This window comes from Natator depressus, chromosome 25, assembly GCF_965152275.1.
Source record: "Natator depressus isolate rNatDep1 chromosome 25, rNatDep2.hap1, whole genome shotgun sequence".
NCBI classification, from domain to species: Eukaryota; Metazoa; Chordata; order Testudines; family Cheloniidae; genus Natator; species Natator depressus.
The window spans coordinates 11,730,128-11,751,316 of NC_134258.1; the positions used below are offsets into that span (position 1 = coordinate 11,730,128).

Below are 21,189 nucleotides of genomic sequence, written 5' to 3' on the forward strand. Positions count from 1 at the left end.
CATGGATTCATTAAAAATGATGAAACACTGAACCGAGGCAATGATAGTTTAGGGTCATTAGAGAGCCTATTTCTTTCCTGGAAAAGAATGGGTGTTAACTCCTGCCTGTTGGGAAATTCCAACATCCCGACTTACATCCCTCCCCGAAATTCCCCTGACATCCCAATTACGTAGAGTATTCTTCACTTCCTGTTCTGCAGGCTGTTAAACAGCTTCCTCGTTTTGCAGCAGAGGTGGCTGCACATCAGCCGAGGGTGAAGCAATCTCTCATCCGAGTTCTATTTGGGACAAGAGGTGCCCCAGAAGCAGAGTCACTCGGAAATGTTCAGAGACAGCATGGGTTTTATTTCTAGCCACCCTCCAGGGCACTTACGAGGCTCTCCAAGCGTTTGGCAACAATGGAAGCGAACCTCCTCTCCCCCGCCAGCTCAGAGATAAGGAAGACGTACTCCGGAGCAGAGACCTGGTTCGATCGGTGGGTTCGACCTGGAGAGAGATGTGGGTACAAAGGGGGTGAATGATGTGGAAGCTGACACGAGCATGGGGAACAGCTGCTGAGAAGGAGGTGGGGAACGCAGACAGACTAAAGCAGCTTCCCTTAGAGCACCTACCAGCTTTGAAACCAAATCCAACGCTTCTCTTCTGGGGAGTAGGGACATAGTTTCTCTCATCGGCTTTGTGCTGCCAGACCTTCCCACCTGGCACTGCCAGAGCAGGGCTGCTGCCCTGACCTCTCCAGGATCACAGCCGGTTGGCCAGTCACAAAATCACTCCAGGTTTAAAGTGGAGCTGTACATTCATTTCCTCTACTGCTCTTGTGATGAGAGGCTGGCTTCACCCCAGGCTCAGAGCATAGTCGGGTGCCAAGCTAGCTTCACACACACAGCTCTGCCGATGCATCCCAATCCTGGATGCACCATGAGATGACACTCCAGTCCAGCCCCTCATTTCCCCCTAGTTATTCCAGTCTGGAGACCTTCAAAGGTTCTATGCCATTGACAAGTATCCCCTAGGCACCAAGATGGGCTCCAGAACAGGATCTGGGGGGAGCAGCTCAGTGTTCTGCTCCCACAGATAAGCTACCCCTCCCTCTTTATCAACTACACCCCACCCCAGCCCCAAGGCAGTGCTGCATCTTTCCCTGAAGGAAAGTTGATCACAGCTGCCTCGTGCCTGGACTGGCCTCCTGGCAGGCTGCATGAGCCCCATGTTTCTGGGGCTAGCCCTTTGTGCCACTGAACACAACTGGGCTCCCTGTGGCTCCAGAACAAGGCCAGGCGGGTGTTTCGTTTGCAGGGCGGCTAGAAAATCACAGGGCAGAACTATACTCTGTAGCCACTGAGCAGAGGGAAAAAGTGACTGAGAATGTTCGGCGCTCACCGAACTGTTGTATGGCTCGGTCTGCACTCCAGGGCAGTTCCAGTGTCATGTGGACCCGGCGCTTCTGGTTCCTCACCCGCCTGTCTGCTTGGAGAGAGATCCCTGAGCTGGAGGCCTCGGAGATTATTGCTACGAGCTAAGAGAGACACAGCAGGAGTGAGGAGATGCAATGGTATTCCCAGAGATCTGGGAGAACTGCTACATGGAAAGCATTCAGGGGCAGGCCCAGAGAAAACCCAGGATACAGTTCGTCCTGATCCACAGAGGGCTCCCTGCCCCCGTGTCACTTCCCAGCAGGTCAAGTATGCCCAATTCATATTCGTTTTATGGGCCTGAGAGATTGGCACAGCTGTCTAGTGCTCTGCCCTACTCATGTGAGAGATCTGTATCCTTGGCCTCCATCCTACGTCCAGCAGGGTGTTCAGACTCTGGGGCAGGCAATCCCACAGGACACTCTGCAGTGCCCCCTCTGGCCACTGCAAGAGCAGCATTTCTAGGTTCTACGGTCACGCCCAGCTCTCCTCTGGAAAGCGAATGGTCAAGTGCCAGGCTTCTAGGGTGAAGCACAAAGGGACTGACAGAGACAGGCGCACACATCTGGGGCAAGGCAGTGACTGCAAGGTCCATCATGCGTCTGGGGTAGCTGCCCACAAGCACTATGCCAGTCCACATCTTCTCAAGTGTGCAGCTGCAGGGGTCTCTGGTTCAGAGCCTCACTCACCTTCTCCCCACTCATAAAACGCTCCTTCTCCTTCAGGTTAACGTGGTCTATGGAGAGGCCCTGCTCAGCCCGGGACTCATACATGATGGAGCCGTCAGGTCTGCTCACCACCCGGCCTTTCCGGCCAGTCATCTACATGGCCCGCCAGGGAAGAAACAGGTCATTAATGAGACAGACAGACAGAGTGGGGGCACAAGGGTGAAATGGAGCATTTGGGAAGTAAATATAAAGGCAGACACCTGGGCAGGGGTCTGTACTGGCCAGACCTGGAGCAATAAACTGTTTCCAGAGGGAATTTTTGCCCTGGAGACTATATTTTACAATTAGGGAAACTGAGGCAGTGAAGTAACTAGTCCAAGATCACAGTAAGGAAGTGCCAAGAGCACAGTAAATAAGTAGTAGGAAGGTCTAGCCAGTCCTGGGTTGGAAAGAAGGGGGTTACAACCCAGGGCCTCAAGATGAGGAAGATAATGCAAAAAGCATAAAGGGGGGGGCATCCCTCAGGGAGCTCCTGCTACCTCGCCATCACACACTGGATAGGTACTGTGAGGAACTAAGGCCATGTCTACACTAGAGATCTTATAGCACCATAGCTGTACCAATGCAGCTGCGTTGCTGTAAGATCACCCGTGAAGCCGCCCTACACCGACAGGAGAGAACTCTCCTGTCGACATAATTTAACCACCTTCAACGAGCAGCCGCAGCTATGTCGGCAGGAGAGCTGTGGACACGAGCGCTTCTGTCGGCGAAACTGATGTCGCTCAAGTGGGTATTTTTTTCACACCCGAGTGACGTAAGTTTTGCCAACATAAATAGTAGTGTAGACATGGCCTTAGTCTACAGGAGCGCCAATGTTAGCCAGCGGCTGCCTGCTCAGATGTGAACCACAGAGCCCAGATGTGCCCCTGGGGCTGGGAGCCCAACTCAATCTCTCCAAGGGCTGGCATTACAGCACCCTCTAGTGGTTAGAGCCACAAACAGCAGGTTGAGCTGCTGAGCCCAATGCCAGGAGACCATAATATGACATACCTCTGCCACGTACTCCGGGCCCCCAAAGTGATTTATCAGCTCATCCAAGGTATTGAGAGGTAGCTCTTTGCCCAGTGCTTTTACTTTTGATAAGAGGTCCTGTTTCATTTTCTCCACATGTTCTAGCACTCCCGGGCCATGCACATCCTTCTGGGACCCTGGAAAGTGCAAACTGCCTGCAATGTGGAAAGGCAGGTTCTTAGAGTCCAGCCAGGGGATGGCAAGGAACTCAACAGCCACAGAGCTCAGGACCAGCGTGAAGAAGAACCCTAGAGTGACCCAGATTGAAGCTCAAGAGGGGAGGGGTCTGATTCAGAGAGCAAGGACTGCTGCTGGATGTTGTTGTGGAGTGTGCAGGACAGATTTCTCAGGCCGGCTGGTATTCCACACTCCACTCCACCCCACCTCCCAAGTCTGACCACAACTAGGTATAAATCAGCTACAAGCCAATCGTTCTATTATACAAACGTCAATTTGCTCCTAATGCAGGAATCGGGGCTCCCCCACTTGGGCAGTGCAGGATAGCCAAGCAAGTCTGCGTTAGCCTGGAACAACATGGAGGGTAGGAAGTCTGCAGGTATCATTTCCTCAACCTCCCTAAAGAGATTCAAGGAACGGCTCTGAGCTGGTGGGTGCGACAGCCGGCAAATCCCTGCCCAGGAAGCATGGGCACTCCCATACATAACAGGACCCTCACTATCCCCGGGGAGACACCAGGAGAGGCGCCTCTGTATCAGAACTTCAGCGCCGCTGTCCCATGTAGGGTGCTAAGCAAAGCCAGGGTCACATCCATTCAGAATGTTATTCTGCACATGTACGGGACCAGGATAAGCCCAGACACTTGTCCCCTGACCTTCCGCAAATGCCTGGCTTGTCCCTGGCCTGGGAAGGGATTAACCCCAGCTTACCTCTGTCTTCGGATGCAAAGCCATTGTAGGTGTGTTCAACAAAGATGACGTCGTCATTGTCGAACAGGGACTCCGGGGAGGAGTTGAAGTCGCTGTCCAGCCCTACCTCCGAATCAGTGCTGCTGTCGTCGCTGATCTTGATCACGCCCGCCATGTCGTACATTCCTTTCAGCACCTTCGCACAGCGGCCTTTCTGCTTCCCTGTGAGGGACAGCGAGCCACATCAGCGGGGGGGGGGGGGGAGAGTGCCCAAGGGGCAGGTCAGCACAGAACAGCAAGCACTGGCTCAGAGAATGGAGGATAGGTCACAGGGGAGCTGAGGTTGCCCCAAGCGAAAGGCAGATCAGAGAGGCAGACGTTTGGGCATGGGGGAAAAAAGAGAGAGAGGAAGAATGAGCCAGTCTTTTACCAGGGCTGAAGACGGCCACATGGCAATGTGCAAACTGCACCTTGCTCTCACCTGGCCATGCAGCTACTTTCCTCTTCTCCCATTGTGGGGAAAGAACCCACAGGCTCAGCTATCCCTAAAGGAAAATCTTTAGGCAAAGAGAGGGGCTGGTGCATTAGTGTTTCAGGAAGGAAAACCAGTCGCATCAGGACTGAATTCCCAGCACAGTGAAAATGCCCCAGCCATGCACGGTATTACAGATCTGTTTGTCTCAGCTGGCAGAGAACCCGAGCAGTTTGCCAGGGCAATCTCTGTAAATCAGTCTTTACCACTCTCTCCTCTTCCCCCTTTTGCCATATCCCACTTCCCAGGTGTAACCATGGGTATGAGAGCTAGGGTCCAACCTTCTTGCAAAGGAACCCAGCACAGAGGGAACACAGGTTGTACAGGAGACAGTTCTTACCTGCAGCTGCAGCCAGGAATAGGGTAGATAACTGAGTATTTTCCAGGGCACCTGCCACCCTATATGTAAGGGGTAGAGGAGAAAAACCCCTTGCTGCAAGAGGGCCTCAGATATGCAGCTGGGAGTCTAGCAAAATCTGCCTGTCAGTCTAGCAGTCTACACTGCAGGGGGAAAGGGGCATGGCTACTGGGCAATCCCAGGGGCTAGGAAGTGATTTGGTGGAAGGGAGGTGAGTTGTGGGGGAAAAAGATGACATGGAGAGCTGCAACTAGCGACATGCCTAGGGTGAGAGACTGTAGCAAGGGATCTAAGGGAGGGCAAACCCAAACCCAGGAAAAGCATGAAGTGGGGAAGGGAACAGGAGATGAAAAGGCTGATAGCTGGGGCGAGGCGGAAAGGCAGAAGGTCAGACGTTGGGCGGTGGAAGGTGGTCTTACGTTTTCTTTTAATGCCAGTTCCTTTTTCTCTCTTTCTTTTGGTTGAAGGAAAGTGCTTCTGAATTAGTGATAGAAAGACGCCTCTGAAAGTAAGATGCAAAATTTATTCTAGCTACCAGGAGTAGGAACATCTACTGGTTATAATGTATCAATGGGTATTTAGGAGATCGATATATTTATGGGAAAATGGGCTAAACCAAGCACTGTTAGTGAGTCTGAACAATTATCGATTAGTACAGCTTGGATCTGAGGAATCACATCAACTTGAATGGAGAGGAGGAGGAGGCTGGCTGCAGCATTTCACCAGAGCGTTCTGATGGAAAACTGTGTGAGTGAAGCAAGAGAGCTTGGCTCACTCCAGCAGGACCTCAGCCTTACAGGATGCACACGGAGTGAATGCTGTGTGTTGCTGCACACAGGGAGAAATGCTCTCTGCTTTAGACTGCCTGCTGCTCCTGCTGAATGGAGGCAGCACAGCAGTGCCAGGGTGCTGTTGCAATAGAAACACAAAATGCCACGGGCATCGCACTGTTATGGGACCGCCCAAAACAGCACAAATGTCAGAGAGCAACTGAGAGCAAGGTTTAAGTGTGACGCGCTCTATGTTTGGAAGTTGTTACTGCAAAACCCAGTACGTTCCAACAGCCAACATCTTCTCTGGGTGTGATGTGGCCTAGCGGTTCCAACCCTGTGCCACGTAACTGACCCGCCTGAAATGGTGGAGACTCTGGGTCCCGGTTGTCTAACGGAATGTGCTTTGATTAACCTAAGGCGGAAGTGCTTGCCCGCAGGGCAAAGGCCAGTGACAAAACATGGAACACACTGTGGGTCTAGGTGGATGGAAAAATCAGAAGAGGTGGAAATCAAATGGATGCTTTGGTGGGCTGTACTGCAAACGAAAGAGTAAATGCTTCAATGCTGGCTGGATTGGGAGGGACTGGGCCATGTGCAATGAAAAGGCAGCGCTGAATGAGCTTGGGCTGAAACAAATGTTGAAAGCAACAGCTGAGAGGTATGGGCATGATTCCCACCTGCTGTGAGACAGGGGTACTTGGGGAATAAGGAGGGGCTCTCAGACCAGACTGGTCCACCAGGAACGGTGCTACAGGGACTGAGAGACACCACCAGACCCTGGAGGAACAGAGGGGGTAGGAACAATTGCTATTATGTGGTACTGGAAAGGCCCTTTGCCCTCAGTGCCAGGCTGGCTCTGGGTACAGAGCTGAGACCCAGAGAAGGCTGAGAGTCACTTTGGTTCCTTCAAGCCAGGATTCGGGTTCTGAGTCTCCTCGCCATGAAATCCGGCTTGCTATTCTTCTGACCATCTGTGTTCTCTCCTTCTCCTCCACTGGAATCCCCATTAACAAAGTTTTATAGACTCCCCTGCACAAACAGCAAGCAGCCCTTCCCTTCTTGTTTTGTCAGCAACTGCTCCTTTGCAAACACACTCCCCTAAGAACACCCGCCTATTGCTGAAGGGCTTCAGAACCAGGAAGCTGCAATCAGACACTGTGAAGCAGGCACATTAGGAGATGGTACTGCCCAGCAAGTAAACGTCTGCCCCACAGGAGGGGGACGGAGCTGGCCAGCACAGGTGGTCACTAACAGCACCACCTTTGAACAAGGAGTCAGAGGGGACCATTATGATCTACTACGACCTCTTCTGGTGTTATGCAGATATCCAACTCAAGTGAGAAACCAACTTAGCTGCTGGAGCCTGATTTGCTTCAACTCTACAGCAGTTAACAAGCGAGTATTTGCTCTGGGGGAGTGGGGTGGAATAGGCCATAACTGAGATACCCTGGAGGAGCAGGGATGATTGGCACTTCGATAGCTCACACCAAGTCTAGCTCGCTCCAGTTGTTTTCATCAGCAATAAAAACAGATGCAAACAAAAATAATCTAACACAAGCCCTGCTGATTGCACAGGCCCTAAGGAAACGTAACTCACCTGGGTCTTATCCCAGTCAGGCAGTTTGGTTTCCTGCCACCTGATGTGCAGGGACAGTTAGGTTCATGGAATACAGGATCATCTTCAAAAGCACCTAAGTGAGTTAGGTGCCTAAGTCTCATTGAAAGCCAAGGATTTAGGCTCCTACAATACCCACAATACTTTGGAAAATGGGACTCAGTGCTTTTTAAGATCTTCCCCATTGTCCACAGCTGACTGTGCACTGGGTACAATCAGCTCTCAAATTAACTGAGGCAGAAATACATAAATCAAACCACCACAAACTAGTGCGTTACTGGGAGAAGGCAATCTAATGCTATGTTCTGCTTTGGACTGATGCTGAAAGACAACGTTCTTGAAACCAGGATTTTTGGTGGGACAAAAAGAGATAGTCCAAAATCCAGGGATGCCATCTCACCTTACAGCATGTTTGTAAGATCTCAAGATCTGTCTCTGAATCAGATTATTGCTCACTTATTTTTCCACTTTTCACAGTTTTGAGGGTCACATTTTTCAGAGTGGGTGAGATGGAAGTTCCCACAGAAATGTGTGTGCACCTGTTGTGCCCATGCAAATCTGTATCTGGGTGCACAAATCAGGCTATTGCACATCTGGCAGTCCTCATGTGCACACAATTACTAAAGCTGCGTGTGGAAGAGCAGGAAAGGCCACTGCACTCAGATTTCAAGGCTCTTAGTACAAAAACTCACTTTTGGAAACATAGTGTCTTAAAACAGTCCAGCAAAGTGTCCTATGTATGTGAAGCTCATTTAGGATTCAAGGAATTGCATTCACAGGACCATAAAGTACAAGCAGCCCCGGTACAGAGCCCTCCTCACTGTGCCTTTGAGCCTCCCATGATTCCTGCCCTTCAAAGCACAAGGGGGTTAAACTCACTCTGCAGCAGAGACAAAACAGTTTAGGTGCCCGTCATTCTCGTCCAAGACCTCCCTGGTGCGAGCTTCTCCAGTGGACTGGAGCCCGATGACAATACACTGGGGAGAAATCAAAAGGGCAGCACGGTCGTGTGTTAGCGAGATGAGGTCATGCTACATTTTGCTGGGCAGCAACACTCTCAGCAAACCATTATCAGCTCAAGAAGAGATTACATTTCACAGTTTGCCAGCACCTTCTGCACTGAACCCCAACTCTTCCCAGATACACACAGTAATATCTTGGCCCTAAAACTGGGCTCCTGCTGAAGACTCTGCCTGTCATTGCCTGAGGTTATACGTGCATCCACGATGTTAAGAAACATTGTTACGATGTTTTATTATTACAACTAATTGATTTCCCCAGCATCTCTCTCTGAAATTTCCAAAGCCCATTCAAATGAATGCAATGCCAGGTGTATTTAACCATGCAGAGCTGGAGAATCCAGTATATCTTTCAACTCTAACTCGATTCAGAATGCTGTTTCAAGTAGGTTTGCTCATGTTTACCATAAAACAGCACCAAGAAACATCAGCATTCATTCTGAACTGTGGGACATTAAACTCCTGAAATCCTGGTTTCACCTACGGAGGCTAGACGCCTTTAGGTCAAGGATATAAGAAGATATATGCTACCTTTTCACTGCGTACAATCACGGACTAGTGTCCAAGGGCATGAAAATACCCTCATTCCAGTTTTTTACCCCACCCTCCTCTGTTTGTACAGAGGTTGTGTTCTATACAATTCATGTTTGGGCCTCAACATTCAAAGAGGTTTTATTCTGCAGAAAGACAACAGGCATCAAAGATCACCGGCGATGATTCACCTGAATGCCCACACAAGACCTTGAGGGATGCACAATGGATGTCGTTGGACTAACACTTATTGACCCTTTGCACCTGGCTTCTAATACCGTACCTTGTCCTTTGCCAGCTCCTCCTTGGCAAGCTCAACGAGGCGTCGGACTTTAGCAGCAATGCAGAGATATTTGAAGAAGCGCTGATGAGCAGACCAGAACTGACCCCACAAGGACTTTCGAGACTCCAAGCCAATGATGTCGGCCGCGTGCTGGAACACTGCAATCGCCTCTGCCCACTGAAAGCACACACAAAAGGGCCAGGTTAATACTCCAGTCCCTAACTCATGTCACCATAACACACAAGGTTATTAAAACTATCAGGGTTTTGAATATCAAATTTATTTTCCCTATTTATGCTTTTTGTTTACTTGTGCTCCATTTAGCTAGGACAATGAAGAGACCGGTCAATTTCCACCTTCTGCCCAACACTGCAATGTCTGGGTTGAAAACGCTGCAAGGGAATATTGTTAAATCCAACCAAAGGGCCAGTGACGATGATGTGAAAAAAGCAGCAGCGCCACTGAAATATTTCTTTAAATTTTATAGCTAACCCCACCCTTTCTTTTTTTAAAAATCAAACCTAAGTTTTGGGTTGCAGCTATTCTGATGTCCCCTTACACTCTCCCATGCGCTGATTAAGGAGGATGATTAAACTCCATTCCGCATCTCCATAGTGCCTAGCACAAAGTGATCCTGGTCCATGACTCTCAGGTGCTACCACAAGACAAATAATAATGAATACTAATGAGACTATCAGTATTCAGCACTTAACGTTTAAAAACACTAGAAAGTTGTTCAAGAATCACAGAGTAAAAATAAAGAGCCATCTGTTCTCAAGTACGTTTGAACAGATGTTCATGGAATACGGGATGATGTTTAATTATGTTGTTTAATAGGGGATTTCAGGTGTTTAACGTCTCACAGTTCAGAATGAATGCTGATGTTTCTTGGCGCTGTTTTATGATAAACATGAGCAAACGTACTTGAGAACAGATGACTATTTTTTACTCTATGATTTTTGAACAACTTTCTAATGTGTTTCAAATGTACTTTACACACATATGTATTTCATATATACAGACAACAGCAAAAGCAGACGCCTCCCACCCCATCCTGATCTTGCATACAACCCCACCAGAAAATCAATCCATGCCAACGAGTCTGTCCTCTGCCACAATGTCAACTGAGCTGATCAAATGACTGAATGAGCCCCATGCTCTTGTTAATGATGCAGGAGGCAGTAGTTAAATGGATTCAACTTCTTGAGCAAAATATTCCTCTTCACAACCCCCCTCCACATCCCCCAAACCAAAACACAGATTTATACAGTAGCTCTCTGGGGAGGAATGTAGGATGCTGGGGATCTACAGAGAAATACTAGCTCACCAGCTGCGCTGCTTTGTTGTAGACAAGCTCGTACTGTCGATCCAGTGGGATTTCCTCTATCTTGAAAGTGACTCCAGAGAAACTGAGCTGCCTGGCAATGTACATTCCGCTCACTTTCATGTCCATAGCCACGATTTCCATTGCACCAACACCCCTACGCAGAAGAGGAGGAAAGAGACACAGCCAGTGACGAAATTCCTTTCCTCTGCACAGTTGCAGTGTGGAGTAGGCTTGTCTGGAGATTCAGAACCTCTCGGGAGGTTTCGCTTTGGCATCTTGCTTAAGTTGTCTTCAAATAGTAATAGAATGCACCACACAATCCTGGCATTTACATAGCAGGCCTTATCCCCATTTCACAGGTGGGTGAGTCACTTTACCTTTCTGTTTTCCCACACCCTACTGAGTCTGTGACAGAACCAGAAACAGTGTCAAGTGGCCTGACTGTAAATCCCCTCTGCTAACCATTACACCGCACTGCTTTCCTCACTGCCTGGCCCAATAAAATTAATTTTTTCTTTTATTTTCCAGAGATATTGGCAGTTACTGTGGCATTTAACATCCATCATGAAATAGGTACAAAGCATTTACTGTAAGATTTGTGGGATGGCTTGGAAAGTATTAGCCATACATTGCATATCACAAGGGAGCTGAACCAGCACAGCCAGCGAGCTACTGGTTCAAAGCCAGTGTTTTTTCCTCAACCCAAATGAAGGTTGTTGCCAAATACAGGATTAGTAGAAAGGGAAACCAGAAAGGTCTTCCATGACCTACCTCTTTTCAATTGCATGGAGGAATTCATCAAACGCTCTGAAGGGGGTTCCCTCCCCCCAGATCCCTAGCCGGCTCATGTAAATCATGTTTTTTGGCTCAGAGGCACCTGTATGAATAGAATGTGCTGTTAGCAAAGACACAACAACTATAAACAGTTTTGCCTCAGGTAACCTTTTCAAGGGACGGGCAGCAGGCCTCAAGTGAATCCTCACTCTGGAGAGTTAGAAACATATGTAAGCATTTTAAAAAGGAGAGTTATTCCTCACACTTCCACGGTGTCTTTCAGCAGAGGCTTCAGGGAGCTTTAAAAACGCTAATTCTCACAATATACCCACCAGGTCAGAGTCACTATACAGATGAACAAACAGGCAGAGGGAAGTTAAAGTGACTTGCCCAAAGATCACATGGCACGTCAGTGGCAGAGCTGGGAACAGAATCTAGGAGTCCTGCTCTGCATTCCTTTGCGTTAAGATGATACACGGGATTAGAGCATCTGATGCTTCAACACACCCTCTAGGAGTGTCCATTTCTGCTGTTTAAAATTGAATTTTACAACGTTTTTTTTTTTTTTTTTATCAGCCCCATAGCAGTTAACCTGGGCTATGGACATCTTCCACATGGGGAGGACTGGAGCACTGGGCCACTTCTGCATGTTTTACACCTGGGGTCTTGGGAATCACATGGTACAGACTCTCACCTGTGGCACTGGCATAGACGACCCTAGCTCGAGGCAGTTTGTTCTGAAGGTCCAACACTGCTTTGCCCATTTTAGTGGAGCTGGCATTTTTGGCTTTGTGGCATTCATCAAACACAATCTATAAGGGAATCTTAGTCAAGGAGAAAGGATGCGCAGTCTGCTATGGTCATATAAATAAATACTAATGCTAATAATGATTGGGTGAAGAGAGAAACATACGATCCATCTCCTTCCAGTGGAACTGAACCACCACCAAACATCCAGGGCGTGGACCAGCTCCGTAGCTGCATGAAGCCTTGTACTCCATTCTCCCCTGGCCCCGGCTTTCCAAAGTCTGTGGTAGATCTCCACCCTCTCTGTTATTTCCTATTGAATGATGCCCCACTACCCAAACACACACCAAGGTGTACGAATGCTGAAAATGCTTGTTACTCACAAATACACCCGACTCTTCCCAGGCCCACCCACTGGCACTGGTGGGATTTTCAAATGGGCCTCAGTAACATAAATTCTAGTGACTTTTAATGGGAACTGTGCTCCTAAATCACTTAGATTCTTCTGAAACGCCCACCCGTTCCACAGCTACACTGTTTTCTGGAAAACGGAGGGCTTCCCCCCCCCCCACACCACTGGAACATCCACCACAAGCCCCAAGCTAATCTCGGTGATCTTTGTTCGCTGTGGAAGCACAATTACAAGCATGTTGCTATTTCTCTAGGATACAACTCCGTCAAAGTTCTCCCTGCACCAGTCCAAAATCTGCTTTAATCGCGTCCTGTGCTGTCCGCCTGCTTGGCTTTCACCAATCAGAGCAGAGTAAGTGGCAAATAGGACTCCTTCTGAGGTAGCTGTGTCACCATATTTAATCTACGGGGGGAAGGAAAAAGAAAGAGGACACTTACAATGCTATTTATAGCTCATTTTATTCCATCCCCTGTCCAAACCCAAAACTGATGAAGGCAGATGACTTTTTAATATGATGATACAGGGTGTACACATCTGCTTTATATAAGCAACTGCTACATCACAGAGCCCATATGGGAAGAGAATGGTCAAGAAAGCCGGCTAATAACTGACTTCTTTAATGCTAGTATTTGGCACAGAGATTCCATGATGGCAAGGACTTTACATTCCTAGATATATCCCTCCAATCATCAGCATGTGCACACATCTGTATGCATTTTAACGAAGAGTGGAAACTTTACTTGGACTTCAATTTCTTGGCTGACCAAAGTCACTTAATTCTTTTTAATCAACAATGTGGAACGCTTAAAATGTTTTTATTTTAAATATCCTCTCCTCTGGTTTGTTTCCTTTTTTAGAGATGGCTTCCTCTTTGATTGAAGGGGAGATTATTGTTTAGCTTACAGGATCATTCAACTTCATCTGTAACTAAGTTAATTATAGGAAGGAAAAAAATACCCCTCAATGTGAAGAAAGTGCTATTCAAAGCCCTTTTGATTATGAGGACACAGTGGGCTCAATGGACTAATGGCCTGATTTAAGAGGTTCTGACCACATGCGCGTCCCATTGATTTCAATGGGAATTCTGGGTGCTCAACACCTCTGAAAATCAGGCCAGAAGCGTTCTGAGAAACTAGCAGGCAGCTTGACAGGTTCAACCGGGCTGTGAATGATCTGGAGACTGGAACAGGGGTATGAAAGATCTTGCTGAACAATTACTACTTAGTACTGGCAATTTCCTTTAAGCGGCAATTTAATTTTCGTGCCTGCTTGACACAAACCTGAAAGGAGACGGTTAAGAAATGCACTAACTCAGCTGGATTGAAATTAGATGCATGTTTAGAGAGTCAACAGTACTGCATGCTTGGCAGCTCCTACAGGGAGAAAACTTGGATTTGTATGTCCCTCTTCCCTAACAAGATCAGAAAAGGGCAAGCCCGTGGATGGAGGGGGTGGGGGAAGGGGGCAATTGCCCAGGGCTCGGGGTCCCCCAGCCACCACAGTGGTGGCTGGGCGCCTCGGGCCCTTTTAGATTGCCCGGGCAGGCAGCAGAACAGGCTCCTAGGCGAGCGCGGGGCGGTAACGGTGTCGGCGAAGGCCGCCGGGCAGGCATGTGGAAGCCCTGGACGTGCTGGAAGAGCGCGACCAGCCGCGCAGTTGGCAGCTTGCTAGGTACCAGCCAGCGCAGGGGGCAGCAGCTCACTGGGCACCAGCTGCACAGACCGCATCCACGCAGGCTGGGGGCCCACTGACTGTTCTGCCCTGGGGCCTGGAATTGCTGTTGGCGGGCCTGGAAAAGGGTCACCATGGAAGCAGCACTGGAAAGCGTGGATTTAGGCCACTTCAGCTGTGGCCTCTGAATACTAAGGTCTTAACAATACAGATGTACCAGGTACAACATTCGCCATTACAAAACCACGCCAGGAACAATGAACATGATGCACATGCCACGTGGCCCTTCCACTAGAGGCTGCACTCGCGTTGAGCCACGGCTTAATACTGCTGCAGAAATCAAAGTACCCAAAGCTGCTACATCCTTGTGATGCAACACAGGAGCCTCACAAGTATGTAACTATGGCAGGACGGTAACAATAACCAGGCCACTCATTGCTATTGTCTGTAGCATGAACACGACCCAAAGGCAAGGACATCTGAGTCGCATGCTTTGCTTAGGACCATTTCGTCTACCCGCTGCCAGTAGCAAGCTTCCGCCCCCGGAAAAAGGTCTTGAATTCTCCTCCCTACCTTGTTTAAAGCATGCACAGGAATGTTGGGGGCATCAATGTCCTTAAGGTCTCTTTCAGCATCATACTTGAGATCATTGGAGACGCTGAACCTAAAAGAAAGCAGAGGAGCTGGTTGTCTTGAGGAGACAGCCTGTGTAGAGTTTAGTGCACATGCAAGTATGAGATCAAGAGTTCTGACTACAGAAACGGGAGGTGTAGCAAAACTTCCCGTGCACCTCAACACAAGACACTACAGCAGCCTCAAGTCCTGAACAGGAATTGCCATTTGTGATAAGATGTGTAGAGATTCTGCACTATACACCCATCCGTTAGGGGCTTGATTCTGCACCACGCAAGTCCAGGGATATCTCCCACTGACTTCAAAGGGAGCAGGAACAAGCTCTAGTGTCCTCTCCACTTGGTACATGGTTTGCCTCTCCACTTGGTACATGGTTTGCCTCTCCAAAGTATTGTACTAATCCTCTACAGCATAAATATTTTCAGCAGACAGGCACAGAGAGGTGGAAATGACTTGCCCAAGGCCACAGAGTGAGTCAGCTACAAAGCTGTCACTCAGGAATTCCTGGCACCTGGCCTTAAGTTAACTTTCCAAGCTCTTACAGTAAAGAAGGGAAACTTACCACAGAGATTTCTTCCTCCCCTTCAGATAATTTTCAAAGATGATCCCAGCAACTGTCCTGCCCTTTCCAACCCCAGCACCATCGCCAATGAGGAACCCAGCTCGCTGCCCGTTGGGTAGTAAAACTTCATGTTGCTGCAAATTCAAAACCAGAATTAGGAATTAACCCTGATTTGCCCTTTGCTAGTGCCTTTCATCTGCGGGGCTCAGAGCACCTCACCAATTAACCCTCAGAGCTCCCACAGAGGCAGGTCTTGCACACGTCTCAAAGTAAACTGAAGCCTGGAGAGTTAAGTGACAACACAGTGGCAGAGCAGGGAATAGGTCCCCAGGGCCTGATCATCAGAAGTGCTGAGCACCCACAATTCTGGCTGAAGTCAATGGGAGCTCAGGGCACTTGGCACCTTTGAAAATCAGGTCCCATGAGTCTTCATTCCCAGTCCCCTTGCTTTAGACAACACGCCCTTACAAGACATTTAAAATCTGTGTCCAAATCCAATGCTTCTATTTTCTATACAAGAAGCTATTTGGAAACTCAGCCTAATATCTTATTTAAGAATGGCACAGTGTATTTTTATTACTATCTACCCATGAAAGAGAGCTGAGCAAGGTGGATCTGGCATACCTGGCAGGCATACACGATGGCCTCCAGCTGTAGTGCAGAGAGTAACCCGTTGTCAGCAACTGAGCTCGGAAGAGACAGGGTATAGGTAATGTCAGGCGGGGGAACGCTGGAGAGAGTGCTTGTTTCAACCACGCGGTCCGGGTGCTGCTTCCCAATCTTAGCTGGAAGGGAGACACAGGAAACAGTCAAATAATTGATGTTTGCACTTCTATGGAGCATTTCATCCAAGGACCTCAAAGCACTTCACAAACCTCCCAACACCCGAGTGCTAAGTGTTATCCTCATCTTCCAGATGGGGAACTGAGGCAAAGAGGTTAAGTGACTTCTCCAAGGCCAGTCAGCCAGCAGCAGAGTTGGGAATAGAACAAAGAGGTCCTGACTATATGTTTCTTCTAAACACTGCACTTTGCTCCCTTTGGCAAAAGGATTCCTGGGAATCCCCAAAATCGCCAGCCCCTTTTTTCAGGGGAAAATGTAGATTGCTGAAAATCTGCTCAGCCCCACCCACCCTCAATAAAAAGCAACGGCCAGATCTGCTGTTAAACCAGGGAGACCCCGGAGACTGGGACAGCATACAGGCTCAGGGAAGCCGGTCTGCAAAGTTTAGCTACAAAAATGTGCATGTAGGGGGCTGCAATGCAACACCAATGTCCTCAGCTGCAAAAACCAGGGAATATTAGGCCGAGCAGCAAGGGCTCCAAAATCAGTTTCCCACCGTCTGACAGCAAGGCAAAATGAAAAAGCTGCCACACAACTCACATTTTGAAGGTACATAATCTGCATAGGTCTCTGTGTGCCCCAACTCCTCCGTTTCTTCCTCATCACCTTCGTCATCCTCCTCTGCCTGAGTCTGCGACTGAAATTAAACATAATGTTGATTGAATATTAATATCCCTCAGAGCTTTGGACATGTGGTTTTAGGTACATGCCAAGTACCATCATTTAAACCATCCCATCCCAAGCACACAAACTTGCCCCTCAACTTCAACTCGTCTCATTGATACAACACAGCAGCACAGGGCAAACTGACTGAGGGGGCCTCTCCCATGTGGTCCAGGAAGTGCACTGCAAGCCACCTTTAGAGCCCAGTCCATACTGTACTAGGGAGCAACGATAAGAGCAGTTTCTAAGATGGTTTGCCTGGCCAGTGTGAGCAGGACCCAACTGTGCTCTAACTTGAGCTACACAAGGGATCAAAACCAGTTTAGAACATGGCATGGGTCCCACTTACCGTGGGTGCCAAACCACATCATTTTAAACCAGAATAGCCTTTAAATACTGTTAGCTAATGTGGTTTAGAGCTCAGTTGTAGAGGAAGCAGATATGACTCCCTCGAATCAGTGAGGCTCCAATGAGGGAAATTTAAGACTCTGTGGGGGAAGGGCAATGGCTAGAGAAACATCTGACTGATTCTTAAATCATGGCTTTTCCAGGGGAGACCTTTAGCCAGATCCTTTTTTTCATATCTGGGTAAGTGCCTCTTGCCTGTTCCCGCAGAGTCAGATGCTCTTCCTCACCTGATAGCTTATGAGGAGTGGGGTGTTTGGGGGATGGTCTTCCAAACTTTCTAAGCCTGTGAACGGTCTGCTGGGAGAGAACAGCTGGAATAGAAAACACACATCTGAGAAAGCAGCCTTAATACCCATCCATCCAAACCAACAGTGACAGGTCATGAAAGGAAAGCACAAAATCCACTTTTGCCCTGTGCCCAGGACTGAGGTACTTATATATTACAGTGGCTTGATTCAGGAAGTAAATGAAAATTGCTCTGCATGCCTCTTCCACGTTGTATGTATCACACGCACGCTGGAGAACTAGCCAAGAAGGCTATTTTCCCATGAAGAGTGAGAATGTTTTGTATGTGGACGCAGACATGGCGAGAGTGTGCATGTGTGCTTCCTTCCATGCTGTGAATGTGCCTGCAAAACAGCAGTCTTACCTACAACGTCGTAACAGCAGCATGTGTGTTAAAACGGGTCATCTTGAAATGCCACCTTTGCCCTCAAACGCTGAACACCCCAGGGCGTAGCTTCGTCTTTGACATGTTGTGTTTATTCACCCGCCTTCCACTCATGTTAATGAATTATGTGTACAAATCCTGCCACTTTCAGGGGATTTATAAGTCAAGTATCCCTTTCAACATCTGAATGGTGTTCTCAAGGGCACCATGAGTTCTCTCTGCAGTGGGCATTCATGAACAGAGGGCTGCTTTCCTGTCTGTCTTGGAAGCAGCTCTGTAGAAATCTGCCGCACCACTCCCGAAACATTGTGGTTTAAGACTCTAAAGCAGTGCTGCGGGTTTTCTCAACGCTTTCTGCTCAGCAGCATCAGTGGCTTCATTCTGCATTGGGGAACTCAACTAGGAACCCTGGGAGTCATCAACCAATGGGATCATAGTGCAGTATGGGATAGCTGGAGATCTCTGGATGAAAAGTGCTACGTCAGAGCTCATTATGGTCATAACATCTGCAGGCACCACACCAAAACTAGTAAAGAGGGCTCCCAAGACACTTCCAGCTGGGAAGACACAATTGATGAGAACCTTTTTCTGGCTCTGCACTACCAAAACCATACTGCAATTTCCTGAAAGGAAGAACAAAGTCAAGCCAGAAAATCAGGGAGTCCAAAAGTAATCAACTGCTCCACAAGCACCAGCGCTTCCAATTTACAGCCAGAGACGGGTGCCAAGTATATACAGACAGACACCCTCCAAAGGCAGAAGTGAGCCATGGGAAGGCCATAAGCAAACACTCTACAATTGTTTACTAAGAAAGCAAGCAAGAAAGCAAGCAAGAAAGAAATTGTCCTCCATTACTGGAAGTCTGAGTCAGAATTACCAGAAAGAAGCTGGCGGAGATGTTTGCAGTGCCAACAAATCTGGAGAGCAGGTACAAAAGTTTCTACTCAGGCACTAGAAAAGACTCAGACCTCCCCATTCCATTGGAACGGAAGGGCAGAGTAGCCTCAGCTCTGACAAGGAAAGATGATTCTTTATTGCAAAGATAACCCAGATCTTTCCTTGACTCATGGCATCTTCAGTGTATAAGCTTAGATATACCAATATGGCTGTTGTACACAGCTCTCACTGGTGCCCCTAGATCTTCATCTCAGGTGGAACAGTGTCCTAAAGAAAATGGTGGATGTCCCACTGCTTGGGGCATTAAGAAAATGTACTCCAGGGAACAATCCTGCAGCGATAAGGAGTTGGACTGGATGATCTAATAGGCCAGTCCCAATTCTAATTTCTACAATTCCTCCCCTTCTCTATTCCGATCCACACACTAGTTTACTCCTCTCTGTAACATATGTTCCATGTAGGAAAATACTGTGTGAAAGATACACACTCCACATATAAGAACAGAGGGAAGAATGCAGGAGAGACACTCACTTAATAGAGCAACTGACATTTGTATAACTGAATCTTCATTTTATTCAATTGTTTCCCTCCTTGCCTTATTTTATTTCCCTTTTGTGCCTATCTCACTAATATGACAATAGGAAATGAAATTGTCAGTTGACAAGTTGACTCCTCTCTGTATAAATATTACTCCTCTGGATCTGGCTGGGAGGAAGTTTTTAAAAAGTGCCTTGAATGATCAACATTACTAAAATGCATTGACAGGTCAAGAAAACTCCAGCTGCATGCTTCAAAGGGTTAATCTTTGCTTTACTGATTTGAAGAACTCAAGGGATTCTTTTAAAATGGTCGTGAGAAATCATATTAGATTACAATGAGTATTTTTAAATGACATTTCACAATCCCCATACAAATTATGCAACTGTGTTTTGTCTGCTGAATGCCTAAGATATTTTGCGGGGTGGTTTGCCTTCCCACTGTCCCTCTTCCAGAAATGATAAAACAGAACTAACGTGTCGTTATAAACGCCTCTTCCCCCTATTAGTTGTAACATCTCATCTGGGATGAGCAAATAAGGCCTGTCATGGAGTCCATCTATTCCCTTCTCAAGGGTGTAGTCACCCACATTCTGAATGGAGGCTCGATCTACAGCATATGGATCAGAATTTATCAGTGAGGCTTAGAAATGCATAGTCTAATTGTGAAGTGTTCCCCAAATTTTCTTCCTCTCACACTGAGTAAGCATCCTCCCCCACTAAAAGGCAACAGATGTAAAACTGAAAAAAGGAAATGCTCTTTACGTAACCTACCATTCGCTTGTGGAACTCATTGTCACATGACATCATTGACGCAGAGAGCTTAGTAAGATTTTAAACAGTATTAAACACGAGAGATTCTACTGCTACGTTAATATGATAAAAAATAAAAGGTCAAACCCTCATGTTTCAGGGCATAAACTAACTACTAACTGATAGGGGTTAGGAAGAAGGTTACCCTATAGGGAGCTTATTCCAGAACAGGCATCTTCTTGCACCTTTCTCTGAAGCATCTGGTCCTAGTCACTGTCAGAAATAGGACCCTGGACTAGCAGGACCAGCAATGCAATTCCCATTAGCAGAGTGCATGCTGGAGCCTGGGACATGTCAAAGGGGGATGCTGGCTAATACTGCCTCACTAGCCTTCACTTGTAAAAACTTCCAAAATTCCAAAAGCTTTGAAGTTAGACAATGAAATTTACAAGTGTCCTAACAATGTTTCATTACTCTATCTTGTTTCTATGGAAACAGATATTTGATCAACCAAAATGGAATAAAATCACCATATCAGAACTGATTAGGATCACGTCAGGCTGAGTTATTCCTGACATCACACAACTGATAGCTCATTTTTATACTGCAGCTCTGTTACAGCAGTATATGGTTATGGAAAAGCAAAAACATGTGCAATCTTATGGAATATTAATATTATTGTGGTATGAATACACCAGAGGAGATTATTCACATGACGTTTATCTTGCAACAATCATACAAGCAGTGTAATAATCTCACATTATCATGGGCTGAAGGCTAAAATTAAATCTTTCACCTCATGACCTTGCAATACATTGCTCGCTTGTCTTCTTTAATATAATGAAAATTGTGTACTGAAAATTCAGATAAAAAAACTATACCACTCAGTGCTCTCTATCAGGTGATCTATTTTGCCAGTATACTGCGAATTCCAGACACCTATGCAAAAATGAAACTGAAATCCTGGTGCTGCCTGTACTAAATTAACTCATTCCGTGAGGAAATGCTCAGAACAATCAATTAAAAAACCCTCAGAATACGGAGAGCAAAGATAAAACAATGTTCAAAACAACTAGTTATTTTTTCCACAAGGAAATCACTGACAAATGGAACGCCACTGAGCTAATTGTCCTGTTATGAACCCAATCAGTGTGAAGGAAGGTCA

At 47.4% G+C, this 21,189-nt stretch overlaps 1 protein-coding gene across 1 annotated transcript in view; it reads right to left on the bottom strand.

Annotated features, from left to right (window-relative positions):
* The window catches only part of SBNO2 (strawberry notch homolog 2), a 107,180-nt gene that overhangs the window by 12,390 nt on the left and 73,601 nt on the right, over positions 1-21,189 (bottom strand). The window contains exons 6-22 of the mRNA XM_074939333.1: positions 17,396-17,479; positions 16,638-16,734; positions 15,879-16,039; positions 15,255-15,388; positions 14,633-14,723; positions 12,647-12,790; positions 11,924-12,041; positions 11,227-11,332; positions 10,456-10,609; positions 9,129-9,305; positions 8,175-8,272; positions 5,327-5,409; positions 4,039-4,239; positions 3,131-3,306; positions 2,102-2,233; positions 1,381-1,516; positions 374-486 (exon numbers count right to left, since the gene is read on the bottom strand). Of these exons, the coding sequence (XP_074795434.1) occupies positions 374-486; positions 1,381-1,516; positions 2,102-2,233; positions 3,131-3,306; positions 4,039-4,239; positions 5,327-5,409; positions 8,175-8,272; positions 9,129-9,305; positions 10,456-10,609; positions 11,227-11,332; positions 11,924-12,041; positions 12,647-12,790; positions 14,633-14,723; positions 15,255-15,388; positions 15,879-16,039; positions 16,638-16,734; positions 17,396-17,479 (2,205 nt within the window). The remainder of the gene's footprint in view (positions 1-373; positions 487-1,380; positions 1,517-2,101; positions 2,234-3,130; positions 3,307-4,038; positions 4,240-5,326; positions 5,410-8,174; positions 8,273-9,128; positions 9,306-10,455; positions 10,610-11,226; positions 11,333-11,923; positions 12,042-12,646; positions 12,791-14,632; positions 14,724-15,254; positions 15,389-15,878; positions 16,040-16,637; positions 16,735-17,395; positions 17,480-21,189) is intronic.